The 24,563-nt window shown below is 48.3% G+C and overlaps 1 protein-coding gene across 1 annotated transcript in view; it reads right to left on the bottom strand.

The window, feature by feature from the left end:
- Positions 1-120: 120 nt before the first annotated feature.
- LOC144145131 (uncharacterized) overlaps positions 121-24,563 on the bottom strand; it is a 124,305-nt gene continuing 99,862 nt past the window's right edge. The window contains exons 4-7 of the mRNA XM_077676638.1: positions 20,055-20,131; positions 18,129-18,286; positions 8,278-9,304; positions 121-3,948 (exon numbers count right to left, since the gene is read on the bottom strand). Coding sequence (XP_077532764.1) covers positions 8,529-9,304; positions 18,129-18,286; positions 20,055-20,131 — 1,011 coding nt within the window. The 3' untranslated portion in view covers positions 121-3,948; positions 8,278-8,528. The remainder of the gene's footprint in view (positions 3,949-8,277; positions 9,305-18,128; positions 18,287-20,054; positions 20,132-24,563) is intronic.

The following is a 24,563-nucleotide window of genomic DNA, read 5'->3' as shown; positions in this document are numbered from 1 at the left end:
TCAACAGCGTTTCCCATTTGCAAGTAGTTATGCCTACTTGAAGAGGCTCAATGCGACGTAAACGCAATGTGTTGATGGTAAACATGACAGTAATTAAAACCACGCACACTCAGTGTACTCATTCGGCAAAATTCGTTTTATTATTGCTTCACATTTAAGATCATCCATCATAGAACAGCTGAGAGCAATCCATTCTGCTGTCATCTTGCTGCTGATGTGCTTATGTGTAAATTACTTGCAGGGCACAAACATGTACTCCGCTAACACAGCAAAACCGTAGCTTCAGAATTTTCTAGCACTGCATAGAACGGCGAACCACGCGTAGCAATAACAGAAATGCATCCAGCTTTAATACAAACATGCATTAACAACCAGCTATCAAGCATACACTTATTACAAAAAAAACCGTTTTTGCGGTTTTAATTCAATTCGTGACGGAAGAAAAGAACAAGAAGTCGTCTTTTTCTCTTTTGATTGTACATTGAATGTGATGCGTTACAACTTATTAATACTGGCAGACATTCCTCCAAGAAGGAATTTATTCCACTGGAGGAAACCTGCGGAATCAGGGATTCATGTAACGTCAGGAGCAAGCATACACCATGTGATAGCTTCAAGGCGAGCAGTTTGGGCTTTGCAAGAAAGTGTACAATTTCGTCCAGCTATGCGCACTCCGACTATGCGCAACTTTGAGCATAATCGGAGTGCGCATAATCCTAACTACGCGTTCTCCTGTCTGTTCGTTCCTTGGGCTCGCTCTGATCCTTAAGGGCACGCGGTGTGGGGGAACGTTATTAAAGTTAAGATCACACCTCCAGGTGTGAGCAGACCAGCGTATCGTGCACAGCGACTGCTAACTGCTTCTACTTTCTTGAAAATTAAAATGTTCCGGCTTTCGACGAATTATTTGACTTGGGGGGCCGACGGCCTTTGATTCACGGCTCGGCTACATAAGGAAATTTCTGCAAGACAGGCCGACATGAAGGTTTGCCTACGGTTCGATGTTTTCACGCTTCATCGCGTGCTGTGCCCACTGACAAGATATCCGAAAAGGCGTAGCTTTAGCACCGATGAAAACGGTTCGCGCCGTTCGTATACACTCAGCGTTCAATGAACACCGAAAACTTTCATGACTGGCTGTACGTTAACTGAGGCCGTTCCTAAAGACCCTGTTCCGCCCCATCTAGCGCAATCTGGTGACAGCCAGGGGCGAGATGAAGCCAGCACACCTTACCGACGGTGACTAACCAATGCTTAAAGAAGTTCGTACTACGGTGACGCCGAACGGCCAGCCGCAACTTGTTCTGCGCACAATTTAGTACTTTTATTGCGGTGACAGCAATGACGAAAGCTCCCACAAGTCGTCACTGGGTGGCCGTTAATGTTAAAGCCCCGATTTGACGTCTTCATGTCATCAAGCTCCCAGCTATGCGAAGTCGGTCGGTGAAGTCGGCATTATGCGAAGTCGGCGAAGTCGGCATTAAGAATCCACACGTTGAGGAAATTTTTTGTACAGCATACCTTTTTTGTCGTTGCGAACGGAAATCCTTTGCGTACGCTGTATTCAAAGCTCTGTACACGTGGTACACATTAAGAATCTAACGAGCCCCCGACGCCGTCATGACCCGCATATTAGCGCGAAGGAGTAGCGCGAAATCTACGAGCCCAAAAGTGCACCTTCGGTAATGACAGAGAACTGCGAATGAATACACGATAAGCGGAGGCCGCGACGTCGCCCCAAGGTATCCGATGTCTGACCCCTCAACGCGCGACGATAAAATATGCTGCGTCGATGCGGGATAGTCCTTAGCGCACGGGGAACTGCGTATACGCTCGATATTAACTCCGATACCCACCACTTGTATTGCGTGACTAACCGCAATCACGTCCCGGTGTAATTACTATAACCAATAATTGCTCTTTCGGCTTGCTAATTATACTCCTCGCTGAGCCTGTGAATTGTTGCTCGGTGAATGTAACAGTGTTTTTTTTTTTTTGTACTCGTGTACTTTCCGTTGAGGCATTTTCCCACACATACACTGGAATATTTCAGACTTTCTTGGTCATTTTTTACTTGCTGTGGCGGTTGCGGTACCCGACGTCATCATGTCTTGAAGCAAACTTTATTGCTCTTATTTTTGGTTTTGCTCTTTCACCGTCATCGTCATCAGCATCGTTAATATTATCAGCAGCTTCTTTGTGACCACTGCAGGACAAAGGCCTTTCCCATGCCCAACCATCTCTGAAGTGTTCGAATATAACCAATGCTCCGCCGTATAAAGCCCAATATTTTGGGTTATTGCTGTTTGAATCCGCTGCATAAATAACCTGGTGCAACAGTGCAGCTTCATTTCCATCCGTACGATTGTTTAGTTGTCAGAGTTTCTTAAATGCGCAAAAAATGACGTGGAATAACCGAGATACGAAACAGAAGAGTTAAAACCATGGGTGTAAAGAACCCTCCGAAAACCCGGGCGAATTTCCTCATTCTCGTGCCTGCAAGGAACAAGGCGCCGTCAGTTTCTTTTTTGGTGGGGAGGGGGAATATGATGGCAATGATTTTGCGCTGACGCCACAGCTGGCAGAGCCTCTGTTGCATAGATTGACATGTATTGAACGGATGTGCAAACTGCTCACATTTTAAAGGGACCCTGCAACACTTTCAATAAACGCTTTCACTCTTTCCTTCGCGTCTGGCGCCACTGCGAAAGCTATAGTTATCTCCAGCACGGAGCGGGACTGCGTGATTTGCTCGTCGCACCAGATACGCCGTCCGTTTCTGCTTCGATTTTGTGGCTTTATTTTTAAAGTTGCCATCGAAAAGCGTTCATTGCTGCAACTGAAGGAAAACCGGCCAACAGTCGCTACGTGGCCTTAGTGGCGTAATTCGAGCCTTCGAAGAACGTCAAGACCGGAAAATAGAGCAAAATCTTTTGAGCGAGTTTCCAAGTTATCTGATGGGCATAGAGCAATAATTTTTAGCTGAGGTACTTTGCGATCCCCTAATCTAAACACTGCGTGTGTTGGGTGACTACGCTCTGCAAGCATTATAGATTTGAAAAAAAAAGTTGAAGAAAGTGTTTCAGGGTTCTTTTGAAGACACACGTACGAGGACTCAGCATCGATGCCCGAGTGGGATGCATTACTGAAAAATTATTTCTTGCTGTCAAGCTAGCTTCTTCGTAATCTTTGTTTTAACGAATTTTCGTGGCATTCTTATTTCAGCAAAGCACAACAATAGCCACGTGCTTAATTTAGCTGAATTCACGAGATTAATACCGAATGACACAAATATAATCGACTTGGACTGCCTGCTAGCGGAGAAATGACTTAGCGTAAGGCTTCTCTCGTTTGTGCCTATTACATTTTAACAAAATAACTCCACAAGAGCGACTCGTTGTGCGCCCACAGTGCCATACGAAGGACGCTCTACTTTTTCATTGTATCGTTCTTTTCACACACGGACACACAGAACTCGATCGTGTCGTTCCTTCATCGTTTCTCGTCAAATTTTTGCGCGTTGTACACCTTGTACAATCGAGTGCCGAATTCACCAGAAAGTTGGCGCATTTGTTCCTTTAATATGCGTACTCTATTTGCAAACCACTTACCCTACACGTAGATACTGCGTTGCGTATTGCTCCACACCACACCTGTCTTCTTTCGTACATAAATAAACGGCGACCAACACACAAATGTTGCGCTCGACAGAGGCAAATGACCCAAAGTCTACATATGTACAACGCGAAAGCATGGCTGCAGTTGCCACCGGGAGGGAATGAAAAGGCCAACGACACATTGGCCCAACTTTTGTACATCGCTATAGACACTCAAGCGTCCTACTGCATAAATTCTGCGCGCACACGGTGTGGGTTCAGTCCTTGTCGACGCGTCAGCACAAGAAAGGAGGCAGCAGCGGTGACCGGTGGCGCTTCGTCAAGGTCCAGCCTGTTGTGAGAGAAGAAAAAGAGCGAGAAAATTGCACGATGTCAGGTAAACGTATCATACGGTCCGCGCTCTGCCCTTTGCTCTACGCACAGATGCGCTCAAGGCCAGATACGCGAAGAAAAGCGACTCGAATAAAAAAGGAAACATGCTAACGAGTAAGGGCTAATGATTATAAATTCACGAAGCACACATGAGCAGCAAGGATGTTTTAAGTTTGAAACATTGCTGGCCCTAAGTCGGACAACGGCAAAGAATCACCACAAACTGTAATTCTTCATTCTTGTCCCGCTTAGCGCAAGCAATGTTGCAAGTCAAAAACCAATTAGCCCCATTCCAAGCTCGGTTTAACGATGTTTTAAGTCAGCAGCAGCCTGGAAGGTTTGGCGTAAGAGTTTGGCTGTTGTCACGAAGGCAACGGTGTGTGCGTGCGTGCGTGCGTGGATGTCTCTGTTCTATTCTTTAATAACTTCGGGGTTGGGGGTATACGGGCGATCACCTTGAAGGCCACATCAGTAATTCTGCATCCCACGGTTCTCCAAGCTGCTACAGGAATCCAAATATACCGTCATTACCCGCGTACAGATTGTGCCTCTGAAGCTCTACGCGTGTAAACAATTTCTAGACGACAGTTTTGGCCATTTTATTCGCTACCGAAGGCGCGTGTTCTCATAAAATAACACAGTTAAGGCATGTTATTCTGTGGTACGGAAAGAAGCGTCCGATTGTACTCAACCAGGAACAGCTGAAAGCCGAATTGAAAAGGGGCGTCACATTAACTGGAGTCGGATACGCTGCAGTTGAAATCACTAAGCGTGCAACCCACGCGTTCTTTTAAAACAAGCGCATACAACCAACTCCGCCTTGCGTGCATTATTTGCGCTGGAGTGGAAGAAACTAACTGCTCGAACACGAAACGAAAAAGTAACTCAGTCGCTTCAAACTTCTAACTCGTTTCATCCCCTTCCAACGAGAAAATTTGGGCCAGGCCGGGCTCTCGCGACCTTTAACCGTTGATAAAGAAGAAGCGAGACGCGATTAATTCGACTCGTTTCTTTACATCCCCCCGCGAGCGAGATTCCTGCACCATCAGCGTCGCAAGAGAAGTGCCGCGAAGTTTCGAAAATGGGTCTGAGGAGAAAAACCGAAAAAAAGGGGGAGAAGTTGGGGAAAGCGCTAACCGCGACGCCGTGGCCGGGGAGCGGTCTTCATCAACTCATTTCTCATCCCAGGGACGACGACTGGTGCGGCGTCGAGCGCGATCAAAGAAGCAGCCCGGCCCATGAACCACGACGGCCGCAGCGCCGCAACGCCCATTCCCGGTTCTGCTCCGTGTCTCCTTCCTTCCTTCCCCATCACTTCGTTTCACTGCGGTAGCGGGCGGCGAAAAACTATCTCCTCTTCCTCCCCGAGACAAAAGAGAAAAACGGGAGGAAGGGGGAAAAAGGGTCGGGCCAGGAACTGGGAATCTTCTCCAGGCGGCTGCTCTTGGCCTGCCACGATATAGCGCACCAAGTGCCTCTTCACACGCGAAGTGGCCATTCGCCCAGCGCCCCGGCGCCCCTTCCCGCTCCGCGGCAACGTTCCCTCAGCGCCGGAGGAGAGCGTGCCCTTATAAACTCCGATTACACCCTCTCCCTCTTCTGGGAGTGCTCCCTTGTCGATCCTTCACTCCAGGCTCGAGAAACCGGGAAAAAAGATAATACAGTGTGCATAAATACGCACTATCTCGTCCGCGTCTCTCCATCATTGCCACCTCTCTCGCTCCCTCCAGTCTCCCTCTCTTTAATCTCTGAAATGCCGCTTCTTCATTGGAGAACGCATCCCAGGATGCCCTGAAGCTGCCTCGCATCCTCCTCCTGCCTCCCAGCTGGCGCCATTCCTTCATAATACAGCACTCCGGGTCCGACATTTTTGCCTCCCAGTGTCACTGTTTTGTAAGTCGTTACTAAAGTGACCCGCCACGGCGGCTCAGTGGCTAAGGCGTTGCGCTGCTGAGCACGAGGACGCGGGTTCGATTTCCGGCCGCGGCGGCCGCTTTTCTGGTTGAGGTGAAAAGCAAAAACGCCCGTGTGTACGAGATTTCGGCGCATGTTAAGGATTCCCGGGTGGCCAAACTTAATCCGGAGTCCTCCATTACGGCGCGCCTTTTCGCCTGCGTTGCATCTACGTGTTGAACCCTACAATCAATCGATCGTTACTGAATAGCCCCTAAACCACGCAGCCCAGCCTTATTGCAGAGTGTATCATCAGTGCTTCGCGGTTTAGCTTCCTACTTTCTTGTCTTAGCATATCCAAGTAAGCGCGCCGCATTGTGTTATCCTAATCTCGCTGTTCCAGGCGTCTTGGAAATGGCCAAATTGCAGAATATTTCAGCTTAGAACGTAACAATGGTCAATGGGTGTTCTAAGCGGGATGTCACCTGATTAAGATAAACAGTCCCTAATACATAACGCCTTTGTTTACATCCCTTTTTACTTGACATTCTTCCCAAGTTCCTTTTCTCTATTCTTGTTGCTTTTGTCACTGCTACCAGAAAGCGCTCTTCCTCCCAGCTTTGCCGGCTACTGCTTCGCAAACAAAAAGGAACGTGCGCGCGTCAGGCTTTCTTCTGCGACCGTGCTTCTTTATGCACACACGAACACAACACGCGACGGTTCCGGCGGCAAGACCATCCATCTGGAAAGGAGCGCGCGAACGGGCTTCTTTCTCGTTCTTCCATCTCCCCATTCCATCCCGCTAAATCGGCAATTCCTCCTCGCCCAACCACAAACCGTGATTACGGCTTCCGCACACGGCATGTAGAGAGAGAGCGAGAGAGAGAAAACGTGGCGTGGCCGCTCCTTCTGCGGCCTTGTACGCGCACAAATTTCCTCTTTTTTTCCCTTCCGCGATGAAGTTCGCGAAAAAGCTCGTTTTGCCGTCCGCTCACAAAAGACTCGCGCGAGGGAGCAAAACGAATCTGCGCTGCCCTCGATGAAAACTTCGCCCTTTGTAAAAGCGTTTTCTTCCCTTTCTTTCCGACGCCCGTTAAAACCGAAACGCGGGAAAACGTATGGGGAACAAATGGGGATCCGCACCGCGGCCTCGCTTCGCTTGCTCGCCGGGCAGCCTCTTCCATGCTCCGCGGCGCCGGCCGTACTCGCGTCATTTGCACTCGGCACGCTCAGTCGGTCCGTGGAAGGGTTTTAATGAGGTCTCTTCCACGAAGAAAGCGCGCGAGCTACCCGACCATACAAAGCGCCCCCTTGCGCTCAAATGACTCTACAAAAGTGGGTTGGCTTACGCGGTGTGCTATGGATGTGTGCCGTGCCCTTAAAGAAGCTGACATCGGGATTTTTTCTCGGGCTTTTGAGCCCACTTATAATAATAGTTGACGCCAGAAAGATGATATCAACTGTTGCCCGCACCCTTGCAAGGTCTTTCCGCGAACATTTCGGGCTTAGGAACTACGGTTGCAGTGAATAAAACGGGAGGGAGTAATAAAACTGTCCTAATACGCCAAGAAATCGGAAGAAATAGAGGTTAGACAGAAAATATGATTACTGTCTGCACATGGGGAAACCAAGGAAATTCCGGGCGCTCATTTTATTGGACCAAATTAGCCATTTTTTCAGCACCACATCAAGAATTGCTACGTTTAAGCAGTTGTTAATTTCATGCTTTGCGTTCTCAATGTCGTTTGAGCGAAGGAATGTGCCAAATATCTATTGCAAGTCATCCCATTCAACGCTTTGCTCATAGAGAACAACCATTCGGTGTGGCATAGTCGGTAAGGCATCGCCTTTGCAACTGACAGAATCAAGATTTGATGCTAGCACCGGAAATTTTTCGTTTTCTTTTCCCTAGTTCAGTAGAAATTCCACACAGACAGTTGCTAAGCTAGTGCTGTCAGACTAAAACGTTTCCGGGCAGAATTCTGGTAAATATTGAGTGGAAAGGGACAAATGGGAACGAAAAAAAGCATGGCAAAGACATCTCTCGCTGTGCCAGGTAAACGCGTGCACTTTCACGTGCACATTTAAGTGCATTGATAAAGTGAAGCTGTTTGAATTTATGTAGATAAGCACAGTTTCTCTCACTATTGTAAAAAATAAAGCTGTCGGTGCATAAGAGATTTCGGCCCGCGTGAAGAGCCTTTGATGTCGTAATCAAACTGCTACTGCCCACTAGGGCCCACGTTATACACCCGCCTATGGTTATTTAGAGGTCAAAATTTGTTTCTTCGTGCAAGCTGAACCTTGCTACAATCATAAAATGCAAAACGTGTATCAAGAATGGCCTATACTAACAGCCAGAATAAGTTTTATAAGCAAAACTGGGCACACACACCTTTGAAAACCCGATCCTGCTGCCACTTTTCTTCTGCGTCGTCGACCTCATGATGCAGCGATTGCAGTGACTTGCTCCCTCTCGTCGCGAAGGCACACACATCGCACCACGTTGTCTTTCACCCCAAGCACCACCACGCACGCTTCTTTTTAAGTGCCACGTAACGCGATGATCACACACACGGCTGCAGGGCCTCGGGCGGGCCGACCAAGCGAGCGCGTCACCCATACACACGCGAGGAAGGGCTTCCCCTACTTGTCGCTCAGCCTGGACAGCGACAGCATCGCCAACTGTTCCTGCCGCCTCTCGAGCCCGTTCACCATGTTCTCCATGTTCTTGAGCTCGCTCGACACCAGCGACGACGAAGCGAGGGAGTTGTCCGAGCTGTTGCCCGCCTCGGACGAGGGCGAACTGAGGCACTTGTCCAGCGCCGAGCTGGGGACGCCGGGAGGCCCGAACTGCAGAGTCCTGGCGGGCGAAGGCTCTTGCAGAACTGAGTCCGGATACGTGGGCGTGGGCGCTACGATGTGCTGCGCCGAGGACGTGGACACCGGCACTGGGTAAGGCGCGAAGCGACCCTGCTGGCCACCGCCGCTGCTTTGCTTCAGGAACCGGGAGCCCGCGGCGGCGACGTCCGCCGCAAGCCCACCGGCGTGCTGGTGAGCTCCGGACATGGGGCTCTGGCCGTTGAAGAAGTGCTGGCTGGCTGCCATGAGCAGCGGGAGGTTGGCCGCGTGCGGGCCGACCATGGAGACGGCGTGGTTGTGTCCGGTCGGTACTCCTCGCGGCAGAAATATGGCGGAGTGAGGAAGACCCATGGAGGGATGGTAGAAGGAGCCGCTCGGGTAGAAGTACGGAAAGAGGGCGGCGGCCTGCGGGTGTGCTGCTGCGAGGCTGAGACCTTGAAGGCCGTGCAGCGACATTTCGGCGGCCGCGGCTGCAGCCAGGTTGCTCGGGCTCGGGGAACGACGCCGGTCGCCGTTGGCCGCGTCCTCGGACCTGCCGCCGGAGGCACCGCTTCGCTCCGCTGCAAAAAAATGGCAACATGATGAGCTATTAGGTTCATTGCCGCATGTGCATTTTAAAACTACTGTAAAAAACGTGTATTGTAATTATTGTTTCATTATGAAAACTGAGAACTGTTTATTTTCTTTCTTACCGTGAAATCTTGAATTCTAATTATTATTTTCTGAAATCTAAGAGCTGATGTGTTTTTTTTCTTGTGGAAGTTTTTATTGTAATTATTGTTTCTTTCTGAAAACAGAAAGCTGATTTTCGATGTATATAATTAAGAACATTCTTCGATTATTTTGTATTGGCACAAATGATGTGCCATTTCCGCAGAGTCATGCCAAATCGGGGTGGGGGAGAGGGACGTCACCTTGTCAGGCTTTTTTTTTTTTTTTTGTATCTCTTCTGACCGTTCCCCTCGACAACTGTATAGTCATTCCTGCACATGTTGTCTCAACAAAGTTTCAACTTTCATGTCTCTATTTTATGAGCATAAGCGCATAATGTCGGTCGGGAAACACGACGTGTTAGGGCGGACATGGTTCAGCTGTATTTCGCCGCGTACAGCTTCAATCATCCTCTGGGTAAAAAGGCGAATCAGACAAATCGAACTTCATATATGCGAAGGAAAAAAAAAAAAAGAAGGCGCATCTTGTAAGATAATGGACAGCGAAGGCTGGAAGCGTGTTCCAGACACACGAACAGTTCCTTTAGAACGCACGTACAGGGTATGGCCTGTAAAGTTTGTTTTGTTCCCTTTAGAAGTTGGCTTTATTGCATACAGACGTTGTTTACACGGGCAAGTTCATAAAGTTGGCTTCACGTACTTATCTTTCACTATAATGTTGGCTTTGTCGCCAAACATGCAAACCCTCGTTGCACGGATGGTTCTGGCGCAATGCATATAAATTATCTTTGCCTGTAAAGTTGGCTGCTTAGTTGAGCGGTGTGTTTTGCGGACGAACTATGTCAACAGAGGTTTGTGCGAAAAGTTGGAAGTGGTTAAGGTGCGCTTCGCCGTAAGAAGAGCTTCGAAGTAGCGTATATTCCCTATATCGCCTGCCACAACACGATGAATGAATACGAAAATGTCGTAAGCTCTATTCGCCGCAAAAATGATCATTAGTGCCAAGATCCGCGCACAAAGTTTATGCCGCTTTAATCTGGCGACCCCTCCAGACAAGGAACAATTTAGGAACAACAAAGTTCGCTACTTCTTCCACCATCCCAAGCTCCCGGGAAAAGGAAACGAACAAAAAAAAAATCCATGGACTCCTTTACACAGTCAAATTTCCCGCTTTCCTCTCATTTGAACCTTTTTTTGCTTAAACTTCATGACAAACAGATTTGAATCAACATTTTTTTTCCCCATCGCAATTGCACTGGCAGGATGCTAACTTCATTTCGGGGCTCCATTACGGTACTGTATCAGAGGCATCCCACTGCACATCGCAAAGTCTGTCGAGACCCTTTGTTGAGTGGCTAGCGGCGCGCCCTAACCGAAGCCCCGCGCTACTATATTTTACCGTCGAGATTTCCCCGCCGATACCCACTGCGTGGAAAAAGAAATATACCCCACACAGCGTTTCAGACGAGAAAAGTTATCCTTCCCGCCTTGGCTCCAAACACTTCGCCTCCTGGTTTTTCTTCGCGCACGGCGCGAAAAGAGGCGCCAGCCCTGGTGAAAAAGAAGAAGAAAAAAGAGAGTACAGGGCACAAGTCGACAGCGTGGAGGCGTGAGAAACTCAATATGCTGCCACTGCGGAACTCCGAGGCGACAAACCCTCCCTCGCCCTTTACCCAGCTCCGCACGCTGGCTTCTTTCGGAGTCTGGAAACGGCGAAAGACGATACATCAGCTTTCGAGGGATGACCGGGTCCCGCTTTCTCGCCTACGCGCTGTCGACCAGAGGCAATCAGTGCTCTCCGTCTTCTTGGAAAGCTGCTTTGTCACCCACAGCTGTGCCTAACGTTACGTTCAGCTATGGAGCCAGTGAACAGCGCGCCCACTGGAAGACAAAGAATACAATTAAAAAGAGGGTTTTTGTTGTGAAACCAAGAAGTTTTTTTTTTTTTATTCTCTTCTCACGTTATGCAAAGCGCCCAGATATACGAGCAACTGGAAGTGTTGTGTAATCGATTGTTTCAGAAAATCGCACCCTCTAGTACTCGCGGCAGCCACAGTGGAAGAAGAACGTACAGGTTAGTAGTCGGCAATCCATGATCTGGTTATGCGTCGGACCAACGCTTGTTTGTTTTACCATTCGTCTGAGATTATGTGGCCGGACGTTTTACGAACTCTGAACTCTATGAAAACCGTGCATGCCAGCCAGGTGGCGTTCTCAGCAGTAGCACGTCATCAACCGGAATCAGCGTTTCGCTTTGGAACAGTCCGTCCGTCCGTCCGTCCGTCCGTCCGTCCGTCCGTCCGTCCGTCCGTCCGTCCGTCCGTCCGTCCGTCCGTCCGTTCGTTCGTTCGTTCGTTCGTTCGTTCGTTCGTTCGTTCGTCCGTCCGTCCGTCCGTCCGTCCGTCCGTCCGTCCGTTCGTTCGTTCGTTCGTTCGTTCGTTCGTTCGTTCGTTCGTTCGTCCGTCCGTCCGTCCGTCCGTCCGTCCGTCCGTCCGTCCGTCCGTCCGTCCGTCCGTGCGTGCGTGCGTGCGTGCGTGCGTGCGTGTGCGCGCACGCGCACGCTCGCTCGTAGGACGGTATTTCAGGTCGCAGCGCACGTGCACGTACGAGCCGCGTAATACGGTAATTAATTGCGTTACAAACGGCTATGGCAATACCGACAATCTCGAGGAGCTCGGCCCCTCCAGCCTGTGTTTAACGTTACTTTATTTATTTTTTTTGCCGAGTTAATTCCCCAGTTCAGTCAAAGCGTGTAAAAGCACGAAGCGGTATTTATAGTCGCAATTGACAAGTGCACACTTGGCAGGCGCGTGCGGCTATACCAATCGAGCCCACCAACTGATGATCTCTGACAGACAATCGCGCCTCCACAAGGGAGTCGCGACTGCTTGTCTTCTCCACAGCAGTGCGTAAGGAAGGAGCAGGCGACCATACCAGACGCCTGAGAAGAGAAAAAGACAAAAGAAGAGAAGAGACCCTAATGTCTTCTCGGGACTGGGACGCGTTCTCCGACTGCGGCGTGTCTCCTCACGCCTGTATATCCACGGGACTCGCCAGACTTCCCGCGTATCCTGGGCTACTTCCGCGCTCCGAGCTCCTTGCTTTTATCTCGTTATCGTTTCTTTTCTCTCTTCCGTTATCGCAGTTATCTTAACCAGGTTTTCCGTATTCCAGAGCGCGCGAAGTTTTCTCCTCCTTCTGCGAATACGGTCATTCGAAGAAAAAGTGTCGCGACAGCGGAATGGGAGGGAAGTGCGCAGGGACAAATATGCAGAAACACTCAACAGAGGGCGCTGCGGCCCCTTTGATGGATCACACGCCTCCGTATCTCTTTCCCTGCTGCTTTACTTGCGCGGTCCCGTGTCACTGTACACACACGTGCGGGGCGTGTTTAAGATAAGCGCGATGTTAGGGGAAGCCCACTCTCTCAATCAGTGCGCTCTCATTTTTAGTTTTTGAGCAGGGCAGCATAAATCATAACCTCGGTTATGGGCACAGCTGTCCGTTTCAGCGTGCGTCTTTTCTCTCAACGCTCGAAAAAAGAGGACGACAAAATATGTTCGGGACGAGCGACAGGTCGCAGGTCGCTCATATCCAGCCAGATCGCTTGCAATTCTTCATCGACTTTGGTTTTCGCTGCACTGAAAACAAAAGCGACCGAGACAGGCCATTCCCGTTAGCAGTGTATACACTGATTATAAACTCCCTGCCCCGAGAGTCCCGTGTCGCGCGGCATAATTAGAGCAGGAAATCCACTTTAAGCTATGAAGTTCGGGAACATATGCGACTGAATAAATTAAAACCTCTAATCTTTTTACAAGAGCTGGGTGGGACAGTAGACCTCCATCGTTTGAGGGAATGGACTTTGACAGCGCTTGCTGTACGGGATTCGCCATTTATGGGCGGAGTATAAAACCTCGTCGCGTTGAGTACAAACATCGGCGACAGTATACCGCTCGTAATGGACGAACCCGTTCAAGTAGATGGTGGCTAAGTGCTTCTGTTTCAGATCCAAAAGCTGTGACCTGTGGCCGAAGCGGTTTAACTCTGTGAATTTGAATGCCGAAACAGAGACATTATAAACGACCTAGCCGGAAAAAGTCGGAAATTAATATTCCAAATCAACAATTTTTAAAATGTCATGCTTCTCCTTCACTTCTCCGTTTAGTTCCGTTTGTGTGATATACGTATTTCTGGGGTGAAGCGGAAACAAGACAGTTGGCAGAAATGTTCTACGAAGATCATCAAAGAAATACGAGAGAACTTTACACAGTACATTTTTTTTTCTCATTTCCTTTATAACTTCAACCCGAACTTTTAAATTTGGAGTGACAATTTGTAACCACTTTAGGCAAGGATCGATGTTAGGATGTCCTGAAGAATGAATGCTGTCACATTTTTTTTTTATTATCAAACTGTCGTAGATTTTTTTTTCAAATTGTTTCGGACTGATATGTAATAAAATTGTTTTGTTGACTGTCATTAAAAGACTTTACCATACATTTTCACATTTTCTGACGTTTTGATTCCGCCTCATTAATGATATCAATGTCTATCTGCTCTAAAGTGCTAAAAAAACGATGCTTTTTTGATTGGAAACCACCTTTCTGCAAGACGTGTCTAGCAAGACTGCTCTACTGCTCTGACGCTGCGTTTGCACGCCGGGTTTTGTATATACCGGAGAGGATATGTCAAGGAAAAAGATATGACGTAACCGATCACGCAAAAAGGGGCCATCGTCTCTTGGCGCAGTTGTTCGGAAGAGTTTGGTGTCACCATGGACGTCATTAGCGCGATTCTGACCCAGTGAACAAACGCGCTATTAAACCACCTGCCTGCATTTATGACTTATTCTAGCGACATGCGAGGGAACATTTTTCTTCGAGGCCCGACACGCAGAAATCCGGTGAATGTATCCAAAAAAATCAAAGCCCCTCACTTAAGAGAAAGATGTTTAAAACGTCAAGCTATCTCCCTCCCAACCGGAGTCAGAGTCAAAGGCCAAAATCCAAACTGCTTCGACCACGTCGGAATAGTGCAATCAGATGGGCGTCGACTTCATAACGCAAGGAACCCATGTTCGATTCCAACCACGGAAAGCCTTTTTTTGGGGGGTAGGGGGGGGGGGGGGGGGGGGTCTTCACGTTTCATCATCATTTCGTGCCGTTTATGAAACTTCGTTTTGTAAAGTTGGCTTTCTTGCGGTGCTGTTAGGTGTTACGACCTACGGCGCAAGTGAGTCATAGAAAGCTTCGCTTTAAGAAATGACGTTGCTTGCATCATGACTGTCACCATTCATATAAGTTCTGCCTTCCCCACTACGCTAGCTTGTTAAAGGAGGTGCTCCCTCTACAGGCAGAAAAAAAACTGTTTCGAGGACAGACATCCAGATAACCAGGGGGAAACTGGTGGAGGTGTCTAAATACTACTCTCGCATTGCAATGGAAATTAGCATACAGTACTTCGTAGACCAAGTTAGGCCCTGCAGAAAAAAACTTTGTTCTCTCTCTTTCTCTCTCTCTCTCACCTCAACCATTCTGGCTCCTCTTTGCGCCTGTGCCACCAAACGCGCCATGGAGACGCGCCTATAGAAGAGGCGACCTTCGCCCATGTTCCGATGCATACGGATTATTAAAAAAAATTCTCTCTTCTCTCGGCTGGAATTTGTAATTCTGATAACCTACAGCGGCAATCAATTATTTCCATACCGCATCCTGCTTAGTTCTTTTTTGGAGCAAGTGCTATAAGTAACTGTACATTGCTTTTCTAACGTCGGAATTATATGCGAAGTTCTGGCAATGTGACAAGTTCTGGCACACCACGTAACTTTTACACTTGGCAATTAAAAATCCTTCAGAGTTACATTTATTTGCATAACTACAGGCAATGGAAAAATGTTACAATGGCGAAATATAACGTTTTATAGTTTGTTCTTTCGTAGGTTCAAGAAAAATTGAAAGACCATAGGCGTATAAGTGTGCCTTTAACCATTCTTAAAACGGAATTGGTCAAACACACGCGCTGTCGCAACACCATTCGGAGACGATCGTGCACTATTTTATGCACAAACGTAGTTAGAATATGGAATACGGTGTTTACCAAATGTGTTGTCTTCTAGCTTTCGTTAATCATACTTCTTCTACGGAAAATATTTCGTTAAAGTTATGGCTTAGCTAGGTACAATACATTCATAAATTACCCAACCTTTGTCAGCAATATGTGGGAGCTGAATAAGCTTGGGCACTGCAGTTAGGTGCTCCACAAAGTTGTGAAAAACCACAAAGCCGGACATTTCATCAGCCTCGCATTATGTTCGCCCTGGATTACAACCGCATCTTAGGCAGCGTTCTTAAAGGGCAGACAGCGAGTTTTGAGGAGTGCACGTCCTGTAGCTCATATGAAAGCCAGCGTTTCATATACTGGGGTAACCTCAAGGAATCTCCAAATAATTAGCGGAAATAATTTTAACTTTGCAATAAATTTCTGGAGTCTTGAAGGTGGAGTCTTGAAGGTACTAGCTTACGTGTGAAAACAATTCCGTCGATTTCAAATTGTGATTTCAAAACCCCATGAAGGAATAAGAAAGGTTGCACATTATTGCTGTTTTAGGAGGGCACAATTTTTAAATATCTCTTTTTATCTCACGTGCAGCTAAACGTGTTTTGCCACACGGCTCATTGTCATATTTGCAGGCATTCGTTTTGGTGGGACACGTATGGCTGGTAGATCTAAAAATTCCCATTTAAAAGTTCTAGGCCGCTTTCATCGAAACCGTTCGGATTAAGGTGTTTCATGTGATGCCCTTTCATTTGGGATACAGGAAATATACTCGTCAAAAATCGGTTTACTTGCCAAAGCTACACTATTCGTATATATGATGTTTTTTTTGTGTGTCTGTGTGGTGGGTGGTGGTTGGGGGGGGGGGGTGCGCTTATCAATTAATCCTACGATTTTTTTTTCCTATGCGCCAAAATCTGGTACAGAATTTTTTTTTAATTCGCATTTTTTCCATGCGGCATATAAAGAAAAAATAAGACATTAGGTAGAATAAACATACCGGGTACAAAAGCACAGGTAGTCAGGAAATTGATGACCCTGTACAAGTCTAAAGGTAGGCATGGAGTCCGGTCTCATGTAAAAAGTTCAGCAGCGACCTGCAGTAGCGGTCTTCGTTCACCCACCGGTTGAAGTCCCCCGGTTTATCCCACCGAAGACCAACCGCTCTTAGCGCACTGTCCCGAGCTGTTCTGGTTCCTTTGCACGTCCACAAGAGATGATTGACATCAGCTTCAGCCGCCGAAGCCGCACATGTTTTTTGTTTTTTCCGCTTGCTATAGCTGACCGGGAACTGAACCCCCGACGTCCTGTTTTCCATCCCGTAGCAACAGCCACTACGCCACCGAGAATATAAATGCCTTCACTTTACATTTAGCTCAGATTTCATCCCAAAAGAGGAGACATCAACCTCCGGGCGTAAGTTCATGGACTAACGGCATGGATTTACGCATGTAGCCACCAGATAACGTGTTATGACTGTTTTTTTTTTTTTTTCGGTACATCGCTAGAATGTAAACTGCCACACAAACACTCGCAAGGACTGCATGCGGCGGCACCGCCTACCGAGCGGCGACCCCGATGCCCATACATGAATGCACAGTGCGCACCATTACCGAGACAAAGCGTCTTGTTCCTTCGCGCGGACACGGAATAGCACTGCGTCATGAACCCATTAACACTGGCGACGACGCAGAAATGTTTGTGTGGGCGGGAGGAGCGCCGCCGAGTACGATTTTATGGCCATTCGCGTATTTCGCGGAGCCCCTCGCTATGCACTCGGCCCATGTACACACGCACGCGGGACATACGCGATCGCGAATTCATACTGCCCATTACTTTCGCTCCCGCCTCTTCCACGGCGCTTCCCTGCATAGCACGCACGACCGCAGTCAGTCCGAGGGCGGGCGTTAACGGCTTGCGGGGCCCACTCTCGTTATTGCGCCCGATCACACGCGCAGGGGGCGCGTTGACAGATGAGCCACCTCTTGGGGGCCCGAGGAGCCCGCATTATGGTTGTAGCGCGTATAATACATTCGCGCACTTTGGAATGCATGATTTATATGACGAATATTCCGCGGAGCAACACGGCACCAACGACGAAAGGAATGAAGTAGCACCAAGCCCCAGGATCCCTGCTATGTATACGTATATATTGTAACAATGTGGTGGACAATGGCGAACACTACTTCGGCCTTGCGATGAGGTATAAGGGTGGTAGCTTACTGTCCTTAACGCGTGTGATGTCCGCTGGCCGGCCGTTATCAACCATGGTTCGCCACATTATTCTTCTCTTCACGAAGCATATAACCCAAGAAATAACGCGCCACCCATCTTCGATTTTTCTCCACGTTATGTCATTTTTCACCCCTTCGGTTATGTAACAGATCTGTACTGACGAGCGGAATACGCTTCCTCTAACCTACAACCCCATTTATTATAACATCATTAGTTTCTCTTGAGAACAACGAACGAGGGAACTTGAAGGAGGGAACCAGAAATACACGCACCCACAGACGAAAAAGGGCACGCAACCAAATCTCGCAATCTTAGACACTTAAACCGTCAACAGATATGTATTTGTTCGCTTCCTGCACGAGTTCCCTACATACCGAGGCTTATACCGGCAGAGGATCAACGGTACTGAATCGAGCCTCACCTTCGTGATCCGACGAGCAGGAGCCGTTGAGGCTGGCCCTGAGGTCGTCGGCGCCCCCGACATCCAGCTGCTCGTCGTCGTCGCTCGAGTCGCCGTCCTGCAGCGACCGTCCCAGCGGGTCGCCTCCGCCCAGCGGGTGTGACGTCTCCCCCAGCCTCCTGCGCAAACCAACCAGTTTGCACGTCGTGTACGACTCCATGGATGCAAGGGCATCGTATATAAGTATGCAACGCGTGCACGCCGAGAATAGCACTTCAAATCAATGTGCTATGCCGGATCTGGAAAAGAACGCACTGAAACGGGCGCCGAAAGAAGTCCGTCTGGAAACAAGGAGTTTTAGCGTCGCGGCTAGCGTGCGCTACGCTAGGTTCGGCGGGTAGCGCAACCCACTATACGCAAGCGGCGCCGGCACGGTGAGGAGGGCCACCCCTCACCGAAACGAATGCGCGTGCTCGGCGAGGCGGGTCTCTGTACCGCCGACCGTAGCGTAGCGTAAACTAGTCACTGTGCTAAAACTCGCTAATGACACTGTACCTACTACTGGGGAAGATGACACTAAAGACATATAAAGGATGTCCAAATAAAGAAGCAAAAACTAGAAGGTTTATGGGTGAATCTAAGAATATGCGAGCATCTTACACAAGCCTGTGGGCTTATGCGAGCTGTATATTTTGCTGTATTTGTACCCAGACAATAAAGCACTATATTATTATTATTATTATTATTATTATTATTATTATTATTATTATTATTATTATTATTATTATTATTATTTCATCTCCCTTGCTCGCGAACTTGAGGCTTAGTCCGAAACGCTCACCTTCTTTCGGTATTAGAAGCTCGCCACACGGCGCTTCCCGCACGACCCTCGCACTCCATGGCAACCGGTCTTTGCGTTCCAACCGCCTCAGTGACCTCGTTCGCTCGCTATAGCACCGGCATTGACTACCCGTGGCACCTCTTGTTGTCCACAAGTATCGCCATTCCGACGCCTTCATTCCCATTCCATTCTCTTTTCCCGCTTTTCCCATTCCCTTCCATCTCCTTTTCCGACGCCGTCATCCCATTCCATCCTCTTTTAGCGCCTGCTCGGCCCTGCACTCGCCGCCGCACACTCCTCTACAACACGTACAAGCGGTTATGGGATGCTTCAAGACGACGGGCGACAGACGTGTCGGGTCTAGGGAAGAGCGAGCCGGCACCGCTTCGACTTGACGCCATCCTAGCAACCAGATCGGCAGCGGTGCGAACGCAGGCCACGGCAGCCAATGCCGCCGCCGACTCGGCTGACGTCACCCCTCCCCGTACGCGCTCTGTCGTTATCTGTTCGTATGTCGCTCCCTACCCACCCACAGATCAACGGCGAGAATTTTTGCTGAAATGCTCAATCTATTGCTCAAGCAACAAAAACAGTTAATCCAAAATTCCCTATTGGGGACTTGTGCGCATAGCATTCATTGTTCAGTGGTCTTCGGCGTTATAGGCGAAGGGGCCGATGCAAATCGTTAACGATCTGGGTGACTTCACAACCGGACGTGACGCCATCAGTAATACCTTGTTCATGAGTGATGTAATTTTGGGTTGCTACGACAAATGAACTTTCAGTGACAGTAACACCGGTGATGTGAAATATAGCGCAATGCAGTGAGGCAGCAGTGCATACGAAACTAGTAGATTTTGAGCCCCGAGCCAACTGAACAGGGAAGCCTCGGGAGCGATGCATGTTCGGCTGTGACCAAACATCATACACAGCTACGCTGGCCGATTCTCTCTTAGGTGCGATAGTGTTTGAATCGAGTTTTTTTTTTGCGTCGATGAGTAAACCAAACTAACTAGTTTGTAGAACGGGCCATCTATGAGCCTATTATAAGCCGAGTCAGTTACTGACACAAGCAGATACGCAGCTGCTGACGTATAAACACTTACTTTTTTTCTCTTTTGCCGGCACCGGTGTCGCGGAAACCTTTCGCGAACGGATTATTGTCGATCTTCAGCTGAGTGATCTGAAAAAACAGGATGCAGGTACGACCAAAGTAAGCAGGCGCATACATCGGTGCTCGAGCATGCGTACGTACGATACGCCACGAAACGTGTGCACACAGGTACTTACCAGACGGGAACAGCGAAATCAGAAACTGAACTCGCCGTTTTCAGCATGGCGCATTAATAATAACGGTGCGCCGTCGTGGCGCGTGGGGAAGCGTACCTTATAACCTCGGCATTGCTTCGCATATAAAAAATTACCGTATTTTCGCGCGTATAACCCGCCCCTGCATATAATCCGTACCCATACGTTCAGCCTACCGGAAAAGAAAAAAAAAATCCTTGCGTATTTCCGGCACATTTGATACAGGAAAGGCTGCACCAGAGCTATGCTCAAGCAATACATCACATACTATGTAGACAGAAAAAGCGTATATTTAGCAAGTAGAATATACTGACTGCAAGGCGAAAGTCACAATTAACTCATTGTCACTGCTCTCGCTAGAGCTATCGCTAGCGAAATCTCTGGCATAGAAGGCATAGTCAGTGTTACTGCGTTGAAGCTTCACGGCAGAACGCGCATTGCCGTGAAGCTGTACTAAACAAAAGAACCCGGGTATTATTCGAACCCATAATTTGCCACTGAAATTTTCGCATTGCATTTTGGTACGCGTTATACGCGCGAAAATACGGTAAAATTTGCAGTATTGTGCGTTAAGGTTTACATTTTCGCCACACCTTTTCATTCCAGGCTTGCAGAAATGGATATCACATCATTTCCTTCGCAATGCTATGATAGCATATTATATTTCTCCTTCATTAATTACTCTGGTTACACAGTTACGTGCAGTGTGCTTATTACTCAGTTAATTTAGCAATTATAAAAATATTTAGTTACTTTCCAGTCTAAAATCACAACAACGACAAAGTAATTTTTTCAACGACAAACATTTCTGTGGTCACAGCAGAACTGCCATTTACGACACTCTTCACAATGGGCAATAACATTCAAACCATGTGCAACTACTGATAGAACATCAGGATCACGGCAAGACAGGAATTCGGCACGACGGAACATCAAAATCAGGGCAGGAATACCACACACGACCGAGCATCAGAATCACGACATGACAAGAATACGACAAGACGGCAGTACGACACGCGAAAATACGACAAACTAAAAAAAATTTCTTTGCCGCCTTTTTCTGCTGAATTCTTAATACTCTGTTAATTCAGCAATTATAAAAAAATATTTAGTTATTTCCAGGGAACTCCGTTGTCACAACGTGCATTGAACACAGGTCTGGGGTGCTCACGCTTCTTGTGTGTCTCGGTTTCAGGACGTAAAATTCAATGTCACTCGTGAAAGGGTTGCTGTGCCGCAACGCGTGTGTAGCGAGTAATTATATCTTCATCCACGAAGGAGGGCACTGACCGAAAGAAATAGCGCTTACTAAAGAAACTGTTCGCCGCGGATTGCGATGTTGCTTGCCTTTTTTTTCTGTTTTGATAATTTATAATTCGGCACCTTTCAACGCGTAGCGTTAAGGACCCCGTGTCGTAGAAAAGACGGCGGCGTTGACCGTAAGCGGAAAATGCGGCGGGAGGGACAACTCGCGTAGCGCCATCTTTCGGTGATCGCTGGAACCCGTGGGATCGTAAGGCACTGCCCCAACACATGGCGTGCAAGAAGGGGCGGAAAGTTTTCACCGCTCGGAAAGCTTTCACACGATGCGAATGCGCACTGATAGGGATATCGCGTTCCACGCTTAAAGGCAAATCTTAAGTGCTCTGCAAACTTTAGGGACCGCGATAAATTGTTTTCTTTGACAGCGTTCAGCGTATGTTGTTGTCTTTCGCCGTGCATGTTGAGGTAGCGAGCGGCTGTACACGGGTGATTAAAAGAAATACGAACGGAGCAAACAGCCTCCGACGCATGCCGCACCGTCTGGTTGAACTGTCAGTAAACTGCGCGCATGCGTAGTTCCTTCAGAAGGTTTGAGAGTGTTGCAAACTGTTAGGGGAAGTGCTTGATAAAGAAGCGACGCCGTTCATTTATTTTTAGGCGTCTTTTTATGCTCTCTCGCCACTGAGAATCCTGTCATCTACTACATTCAGGAGCCAGGCGCGCAGCAGGCTGATTGCAGCTAGATTGACGCCCTTCAACGATCATCCAGCTCAGTTGCGACGCAGCGTGAAAAGGCACCTTAAAATAAACGACCGGCACCGATTCTTGATCAAGCATTTCCCATAAATGTAGGCCACACTCTCGAACGCTCTCGTAGAAGTGCGCATGCGCGCAGTTTACTGACTTTGTAGCCAGATGGTGCAGCATGTGTCGGAGGCCGTGCGCTTCGTTGTTCGCATTCTTTTAATTCCCCTTGTTCAACCACGCGGTAGTTACCCTGCCGGGCTATAAACCGTGAGCAACGCGACACTTCTCGTCTCGAAGAGAGCGCCGTCACAGCCGTCTTCGCCGGCTTGGAAAACCAGGCGCCACAATTGTCTTTACTCGGCGCGTCACTTTCGAAGCAAAGGACAAACGAACCGTCGTGACGCTCAATTACTGAGCCTTTTCGCTTGTCATTTTCTCACGAGGGTTCCTCAGCCGTCACGGAGATGCAAAGCAAGAGCAAGACGGCCCGCACCGCCCTGTTTACACGCCGTTATGCTACGGTCGTCCGAAAAACAGCGTTTGTAGGGTAAGCTACACTGGCCGATGTTGAGCAGTTTCGCGTGGACCTTGAAGGGCCGTGCTGCGCAAGCGTGAGAAGCATTGAATTGGATTGGATTGGATTAGACTGAATTTGGATTTGATTGGATTAAATTAAACTGTATTCCAATCCAATCCAATTGGAGAACGGGTGTGTAGAGAATTGGGTCTGCACATTTGCAGGTCTGCGCATTCCAGAGGAGTGACGTCATAGTCGCGGCAGACGCACTGGCGCCGGCGCGTGCCCAGCTGTGCGCCTCCGTTGCGCAGTAGCCACGTCTGACGCTGTGCCAGAGCCGCTTGATAGCCGTTTCGCGAGGCTCCTGAAGAGCCGTGCTGCGCATGCCCTACGAGCAGTGACAGGACTGGACTGGACTAGACTGGACTGGACTGGCTTGGATTGGATTGGATTGGACTGGATTGGATTGGAAATCGTTTTAGCAGCAGTAAGCATAATATTCAGCTAATTTTAAACAACCAGGAAAGCTAAGAATGACCAGCTGAACCTTAGCTCATGCTACGTATATCCTGGCATAGCCGAGCTAAGCCCCTGCTATTTTTTTTAACTTAACTAAACTGCTCAATTGGATAACTTCTCCCCCGTGGCCAGACTGCGAACTTTCAATAGTCGTTGGATCTCTTAAACATTTCGCCACTGGAAAGAAGTCACTTAGGGGCATTCGCTAAGAGGACATGGGAAACAATATACTCTATCTCGGAACCATATCTTGACCGAAGTCATGCAGTGTAGCGACGCATTCACCATAATATCGTCCTAACATCGTGCCTCCCAGTGATTGCGGTGTTGAAAGGTGTGTGCCCCAGACCAACATCGCCTGCTAAGAAGGTTATCACACAGCTTACAAGCGATCTCGTTAACGCTCCTTATTTCGGCCTCCACGTGGTAACGTTTCCTTCCTGCTGTGCTGTTTTCCTCTTATTTGTTTAATTTGGTTTCTTACGTAGGTAGACTAACCCCAGAACGACGACTCTGTAACGAGGGTTTGGCTTTTGTAGAAGGCGGTGGCTCCGCAGCGGAAACGAGTCTGCAGCGTATACAGGGTGAATCAGTAAAAACCCCTACCAAAAAGGTGTTTGCTGAACGACAGGACGTCTATCGGAGGAAGCACAAAAATAATCCTAACGAATCCGCAAGAAATTCGGTTCGTCTAAGGTTCATACAGATGTAAGTACAAACCGCTCCACCTTTTTTTTAACACTAGCTGCGTTCTTGCCGTTCTGTCAGTGCTCAGATGTGGTTTGAAGACAACGACGCATTTTCTTGCGTAAACTATAAGCTTGCCAAAGTGTATGCCTGCCACTGGTCTGCACTCGTTGCGAAAACGCAGTCTGCTTTCTTCCTAAGTATGGTTTCGTGCGTAAGCTTGTCAATCACATTGAAAAAAAAAACAGCGCAAAAGTCAAAGTAGACGGAACGTAGTGCTAACAAGGGCTTAATTTATTTTTACTGTGACATGCCTGATTTATATAGAAACTGGTCCCAGCAAAGACAAAATTCAGAGCCATTCCGCTCTGCGCGGGTAGATGAACATAAAGATGTTTGCGGGCTATTGGTTGACCACAAACCCCCGCTCCAACCTCGCCGTCGCGTAGAGCTTAACTGTGCGCATTACGATGTGGGAAAGCCAGCTTACAGAAACAACGCTAACACCGTTCTTTTTAAAGTCAGCTTCACTTCTAAACACAACTGCATTGATAGAAAGACAGTTTCTGGGGGG

This window comes from Haemaphysalis longicornis, unplaced genomic scaffold, assembly GCF_048455015.1.
Source record: "Haemaphysalis longicornis isolate Haplotype H1 unplaced genomic scaffold, Haemaphysalis longicornis Haplotype H1 scaffold_7, whole genome shotgun sequence".
In the NCBI taxonomy this organism is placed as follows: domain Eukaryota; kingdom Metazoa; phylum Arthropoda; class Arachnida; order Ixodida; family Ixodidae; genus Haemaphysalis; species Haemaphysalis longicornis.
This window is presented reverse-complemented; position numbering and strand designations above follow the sequence as displayed.